Genomic DNA, 17,634 nt, shown 5'->3' on the forward strand with positions numbered 1-17,634 from the left:
ACTTTGATTTTTTAGACAAGTCATTTTTAAAATTTCAAGTCTGATTTTGTAGAGATCGATGTCCGAATTCATACCCACAGGAGAGAGACAAATTTTCCAAAATGTCTTGTCACTCTGGAGATTAAAAAGATTTGTGAATAAATTTGATAATAAATGTTTGTTGGACATGAAAAACCACAGAAAATTGCTGAGAGAAATTGTAAAATGGCTAAACAAGGGCGGTGTAGGTCATAGTTTGCTCAGTTGCCTTGCATGCGTGAGGCCTTTGGTTCAGTTCCCCAAACCATTTTTTTGAAGGGTCTAAATGAGTGGAAAGATACAGTATTTTTATGGAATGGCAAACTCAACAGTTTTGAGGTGCCAGCTCTATCAATTGATATAGAGATTCAATTAAACTCCAATTGAAGTTTCTAGATATTAGGCTGAGGATATGGCTCAGTTGGCAGAGTACTTGCCTAGTGTGTATGAAGCCCAGCACCGTGGGACACTGGTTGAAGTGGCAAAGGGATGTGATCCCAGTTCTTTGGAGATGAAGACCAGAGGACCAGAAGTTCAAAGTCATCCTTGGCTGTATAACAACTTCTGTGCCAGACCAGGCTACAGGGTACTTTGTCTCAAACAAACAGGAAAAACCTTCCTAGATATTGGCAAACTTAGCTGAAAATACATGAGGATGAAAGGTCTTAGGATAGTCAAAGAGAAGGAAAAGGTTGTGACAAAGTTTCAGGACTTCCTTTGAAGTTCCAGTGTCAGCACAGTGTACACAGCAGAAGGATAGCTATAAAAGATGTAAGAAATAGCATGCGGGCCCTGGTGAGATACCTATAAAGTCAATTGTTGACTTTTGGTGGACATGCTGCTGGGCGCTGAACCTTAGAGCCTTGTTCAGGCAAGGCACATGTTCCATCACCAGACACATCCACAGCCCTCAATCAGTTTTTGGCAAAGGCACTGAAGCAAGAACAAATGTGTTGCTTACTTTTTTATTGCTGTGATGAGACACCATGGCCAAGGCAACTTGGAAACATTTACTTTGGGGCTCGCAGTTCCAGAGGGTAGCATAGTACACGAGCAGCGTGGCAGCAGGCATGTGGGCATGGCATCAGAGCAGTAGCTGAGAGCTTACATCTGATCCGCAAGCATGATGCAGAGAGAGAGAGAGAGACCGAGGGAGCTAACTAGGAAATGGTGTCGGCCTTTGACACCTCAAAGCCCACCCACAGTGACAGGAATAAATAATAAAGAAACAAATCGCATACTGTGACAAAACCTTACAAACCAAAGACTTTGTAGAATACATAAGGTTCTAGAATACATAAATACCACTGCAGTTTGTTTTACCTGCGTAAGATTGGGTAATTCTTAGATAGCCAATAAACACGGGAAGAGATGAGCGTCATCATCTAGTCGATGGAAGATTCAAATGAATGCACAGTGAGATACTAGAACATCCACACCACCGTGCTAACAACTAGAGCAATCAACCAAACCAAGCCCAACCAAACTGGCAGCCCTAAGTATTTACTGATAACTCTGTCTGTGCTCAATGATTCGATTGTGGCAGTGTTTTCTTAGGTGTTTATGTGAGATAAAATCAACCACCCCATGTATTCTGAATAGATGAGGTTTGTTGCATGGTTATACCTCAATGAAGTCAATTGAGAATATAAACCAGTGTAAGAACAAAACAGTTTACTATCTTGATAAAGGACCAAGGGTATACAGATGCCTAAGCAGTTGTTAAAATGCTGTCTTCATGATAAATAGAGCTGAGATCAGGCTTACCCTGGATTGTTTTTCTTCAGATTAGACCGTGGTGGTGTGCACAGAAGGTGGAAATAAAGGACAGGAGGTAACAAGGAGGAAAGTAAGTGTTCTGAGAATTGACGTCTTGCTATCTACATCCCCAGATTCACTTCAAAAATATGTCAGAATACCACCCCAGAATGCTTAAGACCAGGTCTTAATGAAGTTTCAGCATTTTAGAATAGCTTCATCATTTCCTCTTTCTTTCCCTAAATGGCGACCAGAAATTTGAATTCTATACAGGAGTTATATATTAAAAGAGAAAGGTCAAATAGCACATGTCGTTTTGGAATGGGATCCAAGACTTTTGAGCGCATCAGACTAAGAATTGGGATGACTCTAACAATGCACAGAATGCATAGAATTAATTTTTTGAGATTTAGCACATGGATCTGTCAACATTTTTCAACTAATTAACTTTTAGTATTTTTGTTTCTTATATGTTTTACATGGAGTTTGCCTAGTTCTTCGGGGGCTTAAAAACTAGGTTAATTGACATTTTGATATTTTGGGGGCTGGAGAGATGGCTCAGCAATTAATAGCACTAGCTGCTTTTATGGAAGAGTGGAGTTCAGTTCCTAGCACTTCCATGTTGGGAGGCTCATGAGGGACCAGACATGCTTTTCTAGCCTCCGTGGGAGGCAGACATTCCCACACACAGATACATAAAAAGCTTCAACAGCAGATCTTTTAATAATTAGTTTTCGTTAAAAATCTTATAAAAGGAGTTTTAATGTTTTTCTTCAAAAGATAATTTTATAATATTATATTTGATATGTTTTTATTTTCTTTTGAGATAGGGTCTTTCTATGCAGGCCTTGCTGGCCTTGAATACACTAGGCTGGCCTTGGACTCACAGAGATCATCTGACTCTACATCTTCAGTGCTGGAAAAGCAGCATTGGGCTGTCTTTGATATGTGTGTTGAGATTGCCCTGTAAAAAGAGTGAAAGCTACCTTAAGGGCAGAGCTCCTACTTGTGCAGCTTACCCACTTTTACAATTTAAACAAAGTTAGATAATTCCACCTTTCACCCTTGGAAGTGCTGAGTTGTTCACAAAGAGCCGGAGCTGTGTAGGGTACGTTTCTGAAACCCCTTAGGATGAAATGGCAAAAAGCGCCACTGTTGGTGGAATTAAAATCACACAGAAAGCTAACTCTCATTGCAGACCCATGGGGTTCTCAGTGGGTAAACTTTGGGTATGTGTCATCCCATTCAGCATCAGAGCAGCCCTTCAGCATCGCCATCCTCCAGCAGCTGGGGACGCCAGCACAGTGGGCACTGTAGTGTCTCTGAGGACAGGAGGCAAGTGGCAGGTTTCAGGAAGCCTGTCTCTGGAGCCTGGCCATGTCCCTGGGCCTTGGGTCTCTGCTACCGTATGCATACACACCATGCTCAGTTCTGTCCCACATCAGTTTCCAGCGGAAGGGAAGGAGACCAAACCTCCCAACACTGTCATTGGCATAGACCATGAAACTTAGACTGGTACTTATTGAGAATGGTGGTCTTCACCTAATTATACTTTTTAAGGCAAGAACGAGTTTAAGAAATGGAGGCGTGGCTCTGCCTATCATTTTCCTTATTATTTAATAGGACTGTAGATTGTGGAGGTTTCCTTTTTCTGTCAGACAAAGTACAAACTTCATTAGTTTTTATTTGGTTTACAACATTTTACTAATTTTTTATGTTCAGGTTTTTAACTTGTTATATTCTGGGTCTTTAGATTTTAAATCATGTTGTAAAGGCCTGTTTTATTTTGAGGTTATCTAAGAAGATTTCTCCTATTTATTCTAGAACTCTGACTTTTGTACTTCCCATGCTTAAATCTTCTACCCGTCTAGAATCCAGGCTGGCATGAATTGTGAGGCACTGTCCCAGCATTCTGATTGTTTTCCTCGACAGCCATTCTTCTCAAGCAATTCATGTAAGGTCTTCGTGTTTCCCACTGTCTGAGTTGTGAGCGCCACGTGCTGAGTGTCTTGCCTCTGCCTCATTTTGTTGCTTGGGGTCTATTTGAGCCCCCACCCTGCCTGTTTCCCTGAGCATGGCTTAGGATAAGTCAGGTCACTTTCCTATCGTTTTCCTTTTCTTCACGTCTATGGATGTGTGCTGGTTGAGATGATATACAATATGGTCTTTAGATCAGTTTATGGCGTTGTAACGAGCAACAAAAACCCAGAGAGCAAGCTGAAACAACCCCTTGTCGAGGTTTAGAAGCCCCAGAAATCCTCCTGTCTGTTCTCTCAAGATCTGGGGTCACAGGCAAAGGCAGCAAGTGTGAGTCCTAGATCTGGGGGTCTGCATGCTTGGGCAACGAGCACTTTTACCCGCTGAGCCATCTCTCTGGTCCCCATGTTAAACTTGTATGCTGTAGTGGACAAAATAGTGTCTCAAGCTACATTCAAGATGTTGTCAAAAGTGAGTCATTGTCATCTCTAGCAAACTGAGTCCGCTTGGCCTTCTCAGTATTTCTCCTTCTGCCAAGGAAGAGTTAAAAACCACATAATTCAATCAATGAAGAACTTTCATCTATTTGAGATCCTGTCTGATGTGGCTTCCTGCTCTCCCAGTGAGGTCACAATGGGGCATGTATCTAATTATTCTTTTAAGTATGCATTAGTATAGATAGTGTTAGAAATTCCCATCCCCAGCACTGGGAAGCGCTTAGGCCTTTAGCCACTGCTTGGTATATTAATCTTGCAGAACCTAGCTGCTGATTCAACTGCCATGGAATCTGCTGTTGGACTGTATGTTTGCTGGGTTTAAGTTTTAAACAATTGTTCTTGCGGCTAGCAAACACTCCCAACTTTGGTAAATTTCCCTAAGCCAACATATCTAGGTCAGATTTAATTTATTTAGGTCCTGGGGTCAGGGATAAAGTATGTCTTTGGAAAAAATTACAGTACATTGTGTGTCACCCTCCGTCCTGTCCTCTCTTTATAGGAGGAAAGAACATTTCTCAGGGAGAGACACAAGGCTGGCCATGGTGTCAAACAGGAGCACGGAATGGACCTTGCTAACACTCCCAGTCTCCAGAGCCGTGCACGGGGCATTTCTGCTGTTTAGGTGCCCCTTCCAGCTGTAGTACTCTGTGGCAGCCTCCGCAAGTGAACATGCTTGGAAACAGAATTAGGAAATCCACTTGAGAACCATCTGTGGACGATCACATGGAAACAAGCGGGCCCCACACCAAGTAATATTCAAAACAGCCACAGTGCCTTCTCCTTCCTGGTCAAAGACATCACCAAGGATGACACACACTTTACCAACAGGAGCCGTAGGTGTCTGACTATGAACTGTGCTACAGGGCTCCAGTCTCAGGTCACTGTTTTATGGGCAATTAGCCAGGCTTGACAGTGTACATCTTTCATCCCAGGAGCAGGGGATTCATGTGCGCTCCAGCTTAGTCTGGTCTACACAGTGAGTTTCAGGCTACACAGGAAACCCTGCCATAAATAAATAAATAAATAAATAAATAAATAAATAAATAAATAAATAAAATAAGGCATTTGGGGAGGATTTTTAGGACTTGAGGAAGGGACACATGGAGGCCGAGTCACTGGTAAAGTGGGAGGCCTACATTTAAAACTTTCCACCTTGTTGTTTTGGCCAGCTGCTGGAGGCAATGCTATGACTCTCATTAGCAAGTCACTAGGAGCCACTGTGGTGATTCACCTGGTGACCCCAGTACTTAGCAGGCTAAGACAGGAAGGTTTCACATTCTGGCACTGGGCAACAGGGAAATCCTATCTCAAATAAATGATATATTTATATTTGAATATGTATAAACTCTGTCTATTATCTATCTACCATCTATTATCTCTCATCTACCTACCTACCTATCTATCATATATTTTTCTATCATCTAGCATCTGTCTACTATCTATCTACATATCATATATCTATTTATCATGTATGTATCTATCATCTATCTATCTATCATATCTATCTATCTTAGGTCTATCTGTCTATCTGTCTGTCTGTCTATCTGACTAAGAACCTGTTGGGAGATAATTTTTTCTTAATACTGAAAGACTCAGGGTAGTGCCTGGCTGTGGCAGGGATAAGGCCATACCTCTGTTAACACTCAGCTGTGAGAAGGGGTTGCTCTTATTCACTTATCAGTCAAAGGGATGGCCCGTCCTTCCAGACTGATTCATTATTGGTGCTTAATAGAGTGTTTGAAAAAGATTCCCCTGTATTTTATGTATTATGTTTGGCCTACAGGTATGTAAGTCCACCATGTGCATGCCTGGAGGGTAGAAGAGGCCACCAGCTCCAGATCCCCTGCAACTGAAACCACAGATGGTTGTGAGGAGTCGTGAGTGCTGGGAACTGAACCTGAGTCCTCTGCAAGAGCAACAACAGCTCTCTGTAAAAGCTCTTAACTGCTAAGCCTCTCCAGACCCTTAATAGAGCTCTTTTTTTTTTTGTTTTTTGTTTTGTTTTGTTTTGTTTTGTTTTGTTTTTTTTGAGACAGGGTTTCTCTGTCCTGGAACTTGCTCTGTGGTCTAGGTTGGCCTCCAACTCAGAGATCCACCTGCCTCTGTCTTCCAAGTGCTGGGATTAATGTCATGCCTATATTATCAGAACATTCAAAATTATCTATCTATCTATCTATCTATTCACTTTACATCCTGATTGCAGTCCTCTTCCATCTCTCCTCTCAGTCCCATCCTTTCTTTGTCTTCCCCCATATTTCCTTCCCTATTCCTCAGATAAGGGGAGCGCTCTTCCCGCCCCCAGCTCATTAAGTTGTGTCAGGACTGAGCACATCTTCCTCTGTGGCCTGGCAAGGCAGTCCCAACAGGGGGGAGTGATCAGAAAGCAGACAACAGAGTCCATGTCAGAGACAACCCCCATTCCCCTTACTAGGGTACCCACATGAAGCCTGAGCTGCCCATCTGCTACATCTGTACAGGGGGGCTAAGTCCAGTCTGTGCATGGTCCTTGGTTGGTGCTTCAGTCTCTGCAAGCCCCTCTGGGCCCTGGTGAGTTGGCTCTGTTGGTCTTCTTGTGGAGGTTTTGTCACCTTCAGGTCCTTCTATCCTTCCTCCAACTTTTCCACAAGACTCCCAACGTTTGCCCAATGTTTGGCTCTGAGTCTCAGCATCTGTTTTGATTTGCTGCTGTGTAGAGCCTCTCAGAAGACAGCTATGCTAGGCTCCTGTCTTGTTCCCTTCTGAGAGATTTAAGGATTCTCCCTTGGGTCTTCCGTGTTACTTATTTTCTTTGGGTCTGTGAATTGTAGTATGTCTACCCTGTGCTATCTGGCTAAACTCCACTTGCAAATGACTGCATACCGGGTGTGTCTTTCTGAGTCTGGCTCACCTCACTCAGGATGACCTTTTCTAGTTACATCCGTTTACCTGTAAATTTCATGACTTCCTTGTTTTTAGTAGCTGAGTAGTATTCCTTTGTGTAAATGCACCATAATTTCTTTATCCATTCTTTGTTTGAGGGACATCTGGGTTGTTTCCTGATTCTGGCTACTACAAATAAAACTGCTATGAACATAGCTGAGCAAATGCCCTTGTTGTATGGTAGAGCATCTTTTGGATATATGCCCAGGAATGGTATAGCTGGGACTTGAGGTAGAGCTATTTCCCCATTGTCTGTGAAAGCACCAGATTGATTTCCAAAGTGGTTGTACAAGTTTGCACTCCCACCAGCAAAGGAGGAGTGTTCTTCTTCCTCCACATCATCACCAGCATGTGCTGCCACTTGAATTTTTGATATTAGCCATTCTTATTAGAACATTTTTAATGTTTGTTTTGATCATGTTGCTTGGGCAACCCAGTTATAACATGACTAACCAAATTCTCAATAAATCACCTCTGAGAAAGCATCGGGTCTTTTTCTTTTTAACCTGGTAGCTGGACAACCCCCAAATCAGGAGTGTATATGGTGTTTTATAAAAACAGATGTAACTAGGAAGATGGGAGCCTCATATCTAAAATATTTGTATACATATACAGGTCATTGAGTGGTAAGGTTCTAATATCACAAATATTTATTCTTATGATTGCCAATAATAAAGGAAATTGAATATCACAAGAGCAGGGTATGCAAAGGCATTGGGAAGCCTAATTCATTACAAATGGGAAGTATTATATTTGCTGGATTATCCTAAATTCTGTAGTTTTTTGTTTTGTTTTGTTTTTTTCTGTCCCTGAATGACTGCTTGCTGAAAAAAGTGGCTCAAATCCCCACAGAACAGAGACAACATGTCCCGGACACAGGCTCTCCAAGGTGTGTGTTGGCCTGGAACAATGAATATAGAATGAACAGACACAGGCTGCATGGACCAGTGTGTGGATAACGTTCTTGATAGATTTCTGTTCGAGGCAAAGGAGATAACACCAGCAACTAATGAGCGCTGTAAGGGAGGAGGCAGTTTATTGTAGTGGAGCTGCACTGAAGGTTTTATACAGCCCTCCCCCCCCCCCGCCTTGCAAACAACACTGCTTACCACCACGCTGTTGCACAAGCTGCACCACGGAAGCTCCCATGCTCTGCGTGAATTAATACTGACATAATGCATTCCCACCATACCGCCCACATGCCTGCCATTAGATGATTGGAAGGCCTTCTCGCAGTGCTGCCGACAGCTCACACACCGTGCAGTGTCTCTCAGTCTACTCCCTTCTATGCTCAATAGTGCTCACAAGCCTGCTTGGGAGAACACATTAACACCAGAGGTTCAGACATTTCCACCTCATGCAGCTCATGGAAAATGTGAATACCAGCATGACATTAAGAAAAATAAAGCTGTTTTTTTTTTTTTTTTTACTAAACAAAAGAAACAAGGGCCTGGGGACCAAAAAAATACATACATACATACCTAATTGTATGTATGTATATATATATAAAGTACAGAAATGCATGCATGAAGGGGTATACGTAAATACCCTTTGCATCTAATACCTTGTATGTAATACATTTTATACATTTACTACATATTGCACAAACCCAGTTACACACAGACACCCTCTGGTGTCACTGTGTAAGCCCCCCTCACAGAGGACAGCTCTGCACGACATTCTGAATGAGCTTATTCACGACCTTTTGAAAAACAGACTTAGCAGGCAGTTCTCTGGGCAGTCCCGTCTCCACATACAAGTTAGCCATGGTCCAAGGTCTCCCTCCTAAATGTAGGATTCTTTAGCACATTGGAGTCGGTTGGCCTCAAAGACCATGTGGCTGTGCTGTTGTCTGAGACAGTCCAGCTTGGCCTTCTGCACGGACTCCGACATGGTCCTCAATCGGTGCAGCTCAGATCTCCCCTGAGTTTCCACAGAGACACTGACAGTCTGACTCTGTTTCCAGTGTTCAGTCATGGGAGACAACCTGTGTCCACCAGGTGTCCCTTCACTGTGGTCGCCTCCGTGGTGAGAAGGCAGAGGGGTCAACGCTGTGCTCCATTTGAGCATCCTCTCTCTCATACTTCCAACCGTCTGGCCAGCGTAGGCTGTGAGTCCGGATGTCTGGCAATGAATGGCCTCTTCATAAGAAGGAGGGCTTCCTGGCTTTCTCACATCAACTAGCTGGAACATGTTATCAACTGAGACAGCCCAGGTTCTGGACAAACTGAAGCCCAGAGTTGTTTGGCTTTGGATTGCTGATTCATTTTCCTGGATGATTCTTCCAGCAAGCTGGCTTTCTTTCCTCAAATCTTTGATTTGGTCTCTAGAAAAGTTTTTGGATTTCTCAGACCCAATGCTGGAGGTCCGGGCCAGGACTTTTTTGTGAGAGGCAAAGGAAAATGACATTGAGTGCTTTCGAACTTCTCTTTGGGGTTTGAGCTTGTCCATCTTTGTGGTGAAACTCTGGTGTCTGGTGAAGAAGTTTCTTTTGGGACATGAAGGAGAAGGCGCAGGTGAGCTGTCCAAAGATTCAACCGTGGAGACACTAGAGAAAGCTTTGTGTACCAGTCCCTGTGATGATGCTAAACCTTGGACCAAGTTCTTTACCTTCAAATCCACTGGTCTTTTGGGCTTGCCTTCAACTGCTGGGAAGACTTCCTCTGTAAATGGGTCTTCAGCCTCATCACCTTCAAAACAGGCCTCCTGGGGCATGGTGAAGCCATCCTCACTCTTCGTTAGCTTCTGCTTTGTCATTCGTTCCATGAGGCACTCTTGTGAGGGTGACATGTTGGGTTCAGAGAACCGCCTGTCTTGCTGGCCAATGGAGCTCTTCAACCTGGCTACCATGCTAAAATTTGGCTCCAAGCTTGACTCACTGGTGTCCTGTGGGCTCCGGGTTTCAAGGACAGCCACTGTGGCAGTGGGCCCCTCCAGCTGCCTACTGGGAGAGGCGATGGCATTCGTGGGCTCCACATCTGGGTCATTGCTGTCATAAGCTGAGTCATTCTGCAGAGTTGACACATCTGGGAAAAAAAAGTTAAGGAAGAGTTGAACATTTTGTCTAGGCTCTTTTAGCAACAGAATTTATTATAGGCCACCCTGTTTCTACCTGTGGTAATGGAAGACGTATGTGGGGCTTGATCTGATAATAAATTGAATACATTGAAACTTTGTTCTTGTCTAAAATGATGTTCAAATGGTAAGAAAACGGGAAAATGAAATGGTGGAAGGACAGGAAAGAGATGCGAGGAAAGGAAGATGACAATGACAATATAGTTTATTGGTTTGAATGCATAAGATTGATCCTTTGGGTAGCTCTTTTATTGGATCAATTTCCATTTCACTGGATTTACATTCCATTGTAAAGCGGAATTTCCTTACTCCAACCCAAAGCTAAAGTTTAGTTAGTAGAATCAAGAGTTATTCATGACTTAGACTAGAAGGAAGAAAATCCCAGATCGATACAGAAAGAGGGCAGTGTGAGAGGGTGTTTTGGAGAAACCTGACAGCAAGGCCTCCGTGGTTAATGACTTCCTCATAGAATTTTGCTCTGTGAAGGCGAACCCTGTTTCTAATACCAGGGATGCCTTGTATCGCTGCCCGGAGCACCAACGACCAACTAGCTTGAACTTCTCTGAGCCACAACCAAGTGACAGAATGTTCCATACCTGAACCGTCAGTGTGTTCCAGAGAGTCATCGGAAGTGATGCGGGGATGTGTCGGAATGTTCTCCCCAAATATTTCCAAGCAGTTGTCAATGAGGAATTCCACCAATGTCTTAACCTGTATGGGGGGAAAACAAGCAGTTTGTCAGCTTAAGTACATTCATAAAAAAATAAGGTAGCAAAGAATGAGGACATATCAGGGTCAACTATTAGGGAAGTGGCAGAAATAGAACTAGATACTTTTATGTGTCGGAAAAAGCACATTGGAATTGGTGGTAGTGATACGCTTTGCTATTATATGGGTTTTTTTGAGGCATGCATTTTCTTTACAGAATTAAAAAAGCAATTTTTACTTTGAAGTAACTGAAGATTTCATTTAAGGAAGTGGTTGTCCAGGCTTCTAGCTGAACAGGCAGAATGTGATATGCAGAAGAAAAAGAACAAAGTGTTTTTTTTCCAGCCGGGGAGGCGGGTGGTGCTTTGAGTGTCTGCTGCTGAGATGTGTCTCCCAGGACAACAGAGGACACGTACAATTTGTGCTTCAGCAAATGCATGTATCTGAGAGAGAGCAACCACAAACACATCCTGCAGGTCAGACCTCCACTGAGGCCCCTGAGTTAGTCTGAGAAACTCAAACAGGAAGCATTTCAGTGGCTTTTACAGAGGGTGGACTCAGGTCCGGGGAGTTTCTCCCACAGAGGCAGGGCATACCTTATTGTTCAGGTCCTTCTGGGCCTGGAAAGACAGGCCCTGATCATTCTTCAGAGTGAGCATGTTGGGCCCGATGCAGATGGCGAGATTGCTAGAATCCATCTTGTTGACCTCGGCGTTCCTGCTGATGAGGTGCAGCACACAGAGCAAGTGTCTGAGCAGCCGGAGGTTGGGCCGGGGGAGGCGGTCGGCAACCCTGGGAAAAAGTTAAGGGATGATGGTTTTCGTGTAGCTTTAGTATGGCCTCTCGAAAGGTTCTACCCAAACCGGACTTCCTTTAAAACGAGGAAGGTGCATTTTCACAACAGACATTGTGAAATGCAGCTCCAGACGCTTCCTACGGCAGCTGACTTGGAACAGGGTCGGCCAACCATAAGTTGGCGGCAACTGGGATTCCAATAGCACTCGTCTTTATTACACACACGAATGCCGATTGTGAAACAGAGACTGTGTAACGGTCGCAGCCTGCCTCACGTTTTGAAAACAATTTTGTTACATCATCAAATAACTGGGTCAGAATTCTTTGTTTCTCACACTGTTTTGAACTATAATTTCCAGACGAAGATCTCCCATTTTTATATCATCCTGAAAAACCTTTAGAATCAGTCTTTATAAAAGCATGTTTGTAACTAGAGGCAAGGCAGTACTTGAATGCAAGCATTATTCCAGTAATAGTAATTAGATTCTTTAAATTTTGCTATTTCAAAAAAAAAATGAGGTGAACCTAACGCATGGGTCCTTTTCATTTCCTAGTGTTGGTTTCATAAAAGAGTTTTATGTGCAAGTACAAACACTGTGATAATCTTAGTATTCTGGAGGTAAGGGGAGGGACAGAAACTCTTTTTTTTTTTTTTTTTTTGTAAATATTTCATGGAAAATACTTGGTCATGGGGACAGCTATTGCATACTGATGGGCTTTCTTAGGCCGTGGCATAAGTGCTGGCATGTTAACGAAAGGCCTTTGGGATTCTGCAGTTAAGGCACAGGCCACGCTTCCATTTTGAAAATGTAGTTTCTGTTAACTACTAGAATTCTTTCTTTCTTCCTTCCTTTCTTTCTTTCTTTCTCTTTTTACTTCCTTTCTTTTCCTCCTTTCTTTTTCTTTTTTCTTTCTGTTAACCACAGGAAGATAGTTTGCCGTGGAGCTTTATGAACAAAGCATTCCTTTCCAAGCTGCTTTGCTGTGCAACCTGAGAGAACAGTGGCTGTCACGACACTAGTTACCGAGTTAAGGCTAACTCCAACCTTGTTGGCTAGCCTGTGGTAAAGCATTCACGGGTCTGAGTTCGTCTTGTGTCTTTTAAAACCACTCCTGTGATTAGCTTCTCTCCTATCGTGGGATCTATGAGTTTACTTTCTGCTTTTCAAGAAGTGCTTTCCCACGTTTGGGTAGAACTGCACCCTTTAGAACCTAGGGCGCCTTCTAGGTTCCATGATGGGAGCAGCTGAGTAATTCCATTCAGATTCCCTGGACCTCACAGTTTCTGTGAGACAGAAATCTCGAGGCACTTGCACAGTTTTATGAGGGAGCAAAGATGGAGGCCCGGCCCCTTGCAGTGACAGAGGACTTACTGCTTTAAGGCCTCAATTCTGTCCTCCTCGCTCGGCTTCTCCAGGGCACCCATCCACTCCTCAAAGAGGTCACAGGAAAGCAGCTTGAGGGGGATTCCTCGGAGGAAGTCCTGGAGGGAGAAAAGGGGTGCAGTGAAGTCTTTTACCTCCCGTGTTTCCCCTCTGCAGGCACCCCTGCTCACCCAGTCACTTCCCTGCATTTGCTTCCCTCAGGGAGCCTCTGCCAAACCTACACTGTATTTAAGAACCTCCCCGTAACCAGTGTAATAAGATGCACTAGGTAGGTGAACCCTGGGAGACCAGATTTATAAATGGACTTTGCCATGGGGCAATCAAATAATGTTTTGAGAGAATTTCATGCCTGTCTGTTGAAACCTGGGATCATTGAAACAGAGGAGCTCACATGACTAATGAAAAGATTTAACTGAGAAAAACAAACATGCAAATAGAACTCCCAGATCCGCTGGCTTTGCCGGCAGGGAGTAGTGCCCGGTGTTGGTTTCCTGATGAGCGTGTCAGCGCGCCCCCAACAGGCCGCCTGGTGCAAGTGCCGCAGGCTCACCTTGAAGACCACAGCCAGGAGGTGCACAGGCAGCTGGTTCAGATCCACAGAGGCCCCGCAGTTAAGCTCTTCTTTCAGCTCCTTGCGGGCTTTCTCGCTGGCAGCTTTCCTGAATATTCCTTCAGTTGAAGGGCCCTTAAGGCAGAGGATGGTGAGGATTTCCTGCGGGAGCAGACGCAACATCAGGAAACAGTCTCTTGGAGACAGACACGTTGCTGCTGTTAAGGCACGGAAACCCCTCTGTAGGCTCCTGTTGCAGGAGGAGAGACTGAAGCCAGTGCTACCGATGATGTCCCTTTACTCATTATTTATTCAAAGGAGGTAAATTATGAAAGCGTTAATTTTGCACATTTGAAAATTATTCGGGGCCCTCTCCTCTCAAACGCTTTCAAAGAAACACTAGTTTCTCCATAGACACCCCTGCTTCCTCTCTGTTGAGTATTTAGAGGTTACAAATGTCTTCCTTCTGCAGACCACACGTGAGAAGACTGAGGGAGGCCCATCAGGCAAAGCGTATTGATGGATACAACCGGCACACAGCCTGCCCGCCGCACTGGACCGGGGTGGGCGGCTTTGAAAGACAAGGTCCTTCACGTTCAGGCTTCCCAAAGACTTCGCAAGTCCCACCCAAAAGGGAAGCAGGCTTATGAGCCAACACACACCTACCTGGATGGGCCTGGGAAGTGTGTCATTTTCCCCACAGATGATTGACAAGGGTTGATCAAACAGTGACACTTTCAGCTCTGGTTCCAATGATCCAGAGAAGTCGGAGGAAGGAGAAAGCTTTCTTATGAGAGAGGGCCAGGACAGCACTTTCTTCCTCTTCTTAACTTCTATAGCCAAGGAAACAAGGAGATAAAGAGGAAAAAAAAAAAAGTCAATGTTAGTAATAAGCCATACTGGCCAGATCATCCTATCTGTATAGTGTGCCACGCTGAAAAAAAAAAACAAAAACAAAAAAAAAAACACCCCCCCCCAAAAAAAAAACATTGAAAAGTTGAGAAGGCCAAGGGCATGACCCTTGATTTAGAAAATCAACCCCCAAACAACCACACCGTTTCCAGGGTAACCAGTCCCTAAACATCAACACCAGGGTTCTTCAAAGGCCCCACCTTTCCTGTTTTTACCCTCACAACTATTAGCCACAAAAGAACTAGCAAAATTCAACTGTGTGGGTCAAAACCACCCGTTTTTAATGTCTTCCTAATGACTACAGATAATACATTCTGATTAATGGACATTATTTTAGTTTATTTCTTCGAATGTCAAAGTTACAGAGAGAGGAAGTGTTTTGCTCAAGGTCCTTTTGAAGGTTCTGGGTAGGGCTGGCTGTTCACCCCCATCCTAGAGCTTGGCCGCCACTAGATGGGGCTACATCACCCACTTAATCCCGCAGTCACCCAGTGGCAGCTTTCTTTCAGAAGCTAATACAGGATTCTCCAGGAAGGCAGCCACCCAAGCTTGGCACTTCGCCAACTATCCCACCCTTCTGACAACCAGGAAACTTGTGTGTGATGGGGATTGGATCCAGAAGTTCCCTTCTATCTTCTCTCCCCGCCCTTCTAATTTTAAAGGCTATGTTTCCTAAAACTGGCAAACGTTTTTACATATTTTGTACTGGCAAGCGGAAGGAAGACAAGGATGCTGAGGTCCATCCGGACACTTTGGGAGGGGTGGTCAGGTCTGATGCATGTCGTAATGAAATACGTTACGAAAGACAATAAGGGGGGTGGATGTTTGATTCTTTGGGGTTGGAGACCAGCAACAACTGCCTCCTGGGCTCTTAGATGCAATCTCCACTAGAGAAGGAAGTGAGCGGCGAGTGGCGGGCCGAACGTTTCTCCAGTGTGTGCATGCTTCGGTCCTCAAGGTTTATGAGGCCCGAGACTAGCAACCTGGTTGGAAACCCCCTGTGGAGCTGGGCACTGGCTAAAGACAGAACCTTCCCTCCTGCAGCACTTGCTGTTCTAGTCAAGGGTTAATGTTCTGCAGTCTCTCGGAACACTCAGAAAACAAATTCCTAGTAAAGTAAAAGCCCCGTGGCTTTTGCAAACCGAGAGCGCGAATTAGGCGCACAGGAGAGATCAGTATGTTTTTAAAACTCACCAATTAGCTGGCAAATGCTGTCTTCACTCTCACATGATGTCAGCAGGGGAAGCGCCTTGATATCACCCTGAAAACATGTATTTCAGTTAAAACAGTGTCCGAAGACACCCAGTCTTTCTCCACAGAATGCACATACAGCCTTTTAGTCATCTTAAAGATTAAGTCATCTGCACTGTTCTGTCTTTTATCTTCTCAGGTCATTGTAGAATACTTCAATAGATAGGCATAGGCTTAATATATAATCTGACATTCATTTTATACTGATAATTAAACAACCCAAACAATCAACAAAAAAGAAAGTTTTCTATCTTCTCACAATGAAAATACAAAATTTAAAACCTTGCTTTCTTACCTCTGACTGACATTCAATTAATGTCTCCATGTTATTGGCATTAAGTGTTTTTGACTAAAAGAAAGGAAAAAGTAACATTAGTGAAGGCCCTTAGCTCTTATCTGTGGGAAAGATGAATAAAAAGTGCAAAGGGCTCACGTACAACATCAAGGCTGCTTATCAGCTTCATTGGAGTCGGGGCTGACAGTCCAGTGGGGAATTTCACTATGGCGAGGCTTTGATTCTGTCTACAGTAAATCATACAGGAAAAAAGTTACAAAATAGAATAACCAAACAAATTTCAGAGTCAGTTTGCCAAAAACAAACAAAACCCAGATCTTAAAGCTATTGGATAGAAAAGTTTTCATTTAACACCAGTCTTCCAGGGGAGGAGGGAGGGGCTTATGGGGGGGATACAAAATGAATAAAGTGTAATAAATAATAATAATAATAATAATAATAATAATAAAGAGGGAAAAAAAGTCTTCCACTAAAGAGTAGCATGAGAATCTCATCCATTTTTTTCATTTGCAACTTATTTTATGTAAATGAAATAAAGATTCCTGTTTCCATGAAATAAGATAATATCAGGCTTACTGTCACCAGCTGTTAAGAACAGCACACGAGAAACCTCCTGCTTACTTCTCTAAGTCAGATGTCTTTATTTATTTATATTTGTTGCTCGTTATTATGTTCCTATCAGGAGGATCTGAATACAAATGACAGCAACTAGCACTTTTTTTCCTTTTGAATACTTGTGCATCCTATATTAAAAAATGCTCTGCACTCTCATGTAACCCAAGAAAGAAGGAAATTTATTTCTAGGATACTATTTACAGTAAACAGAAACAAACAAAATAACGCTTATAGAATTCCTGAATCCCCAAACGGCAGCTGCCACATTCTGCATTTAGAGTCATTCTAAGACAGACGTATATTTCTTGGCAGAGCTGTTTTCAGTGACATCGAGGTTTCAGGGACCCACGACCCACAAGGCAGTTTATGTTCTGTTAATCTATAGTACTTACCACAGGAGAGTTTTCAGCCTGAGCTCCTTTACCTCCAGCGAACTGTGAAAAACCGGAGACACAGCATGACACTCTGACCCTAGGAATCCACCCACAGAGACAAGACGCCGGAGCCCTGAGCCTCACGCGCTACTCGATATATGTGGCGGGGGCGGGCAGGTGGAAACTCAGAATATTACTGGGGACGGAAGGAACATCATGGGCTGTCACACAGACAGAGCCAGCCAGACACTGCACAGCTCTCACTTCCTCATTCCTTTTAGGGCAGCGATGGTTCTTTCCGAGCGCCTCCCCACTCCTCATTCCCACCCCCTTTCAAAGTAAAAATTTCTACAAACTACTAGGGGTGGAAAACATGACATATTGAACACAGGAGAAGGCTCTGATTAATGTCAAAGGTGGTATGTGCAAAGGATAAATTTTGTTTTCCTGTGTGTAAACATCATTTTCTTTTCTAAAGTGGTTATGTCAGCCCCCCCCTCTGCTT

The 17,634-nt window shown here is 43.7% G+C and overlaps 1 protein-coding gene across 1 annotated transcript; it reads right to left on the reverse strand.

Annotated features, from left to right (window-relative positions):
* Window positions 1-8,651: 8,651 nt before the first annotated feature.
* Window positions 8,652-17,224, reverse strand: Tagap (T cell activation RhoGTPase activating protein). Its single transcript, XM_055616041.1, has 10 exons — window positions 17,148-17,224; window positions 16,283-16,367; window positions 16,141-16,194; window positions 15,789-15,855; window positions 14,349-14,515; window positions 13,683-13,844; window positions 13,121-13,230; window positions 11,549-11,744; window positions 10,841-10,955; window positions 8,652-10,195 (listed from the first exon to the last, which is right to left on the reverse strand). The coding sequence occupies exons 2-10, from the start codon at window positions 16,307-16,309 to the stop codon at window positions 8,955-8,957; spliced, it is 2,139 nt and encodes a 712-aa protein (XP_055472016.1). The 5' UTR covers window positions 16,310-16,367; window positions 17,148-17,224; the 3' UTR covers window positions 8,652-8,954.
* Window positions 17,225-17,634: the final 410 nt, after the last annotated feature.

This window comes from Psammomys obesus, unplaced genomic scaffold, assembly GCF_907164565.1.
Source record: "Psammomys obesus unplaced genomic scaffold, mPsaObe1.curated_primary_1811, whole genome shotgun sequence".
Taxonomy (NCBI): Eukaryota; Metazoa; Chordata; class Mammalia; order Rodentia; family Muridae; genus Psammomys; species Psammomys obesus.

Coding starts and splice junctions, on each gene's coding strand:
- Tagap (XM_055616041.1), bottom strand. CDS start 16,309: ATGAAGCTGATAAGCAGCCTTGATGTT. Junction 14,516..15,788: donor CAGCATTTGCCAGCTAATTG/GTGAGTTTTAAA, acceptor CCTTGGCTATAG/AAGTTAAGAAGAGGAAGAAA. Junction 10,196..10,840: donor GGAACACACTGACGGTTCAG/GTATGGAACATT, acceptor TTTTTTTCCCAG/ATGTGTCAACTCTGCAGAAT.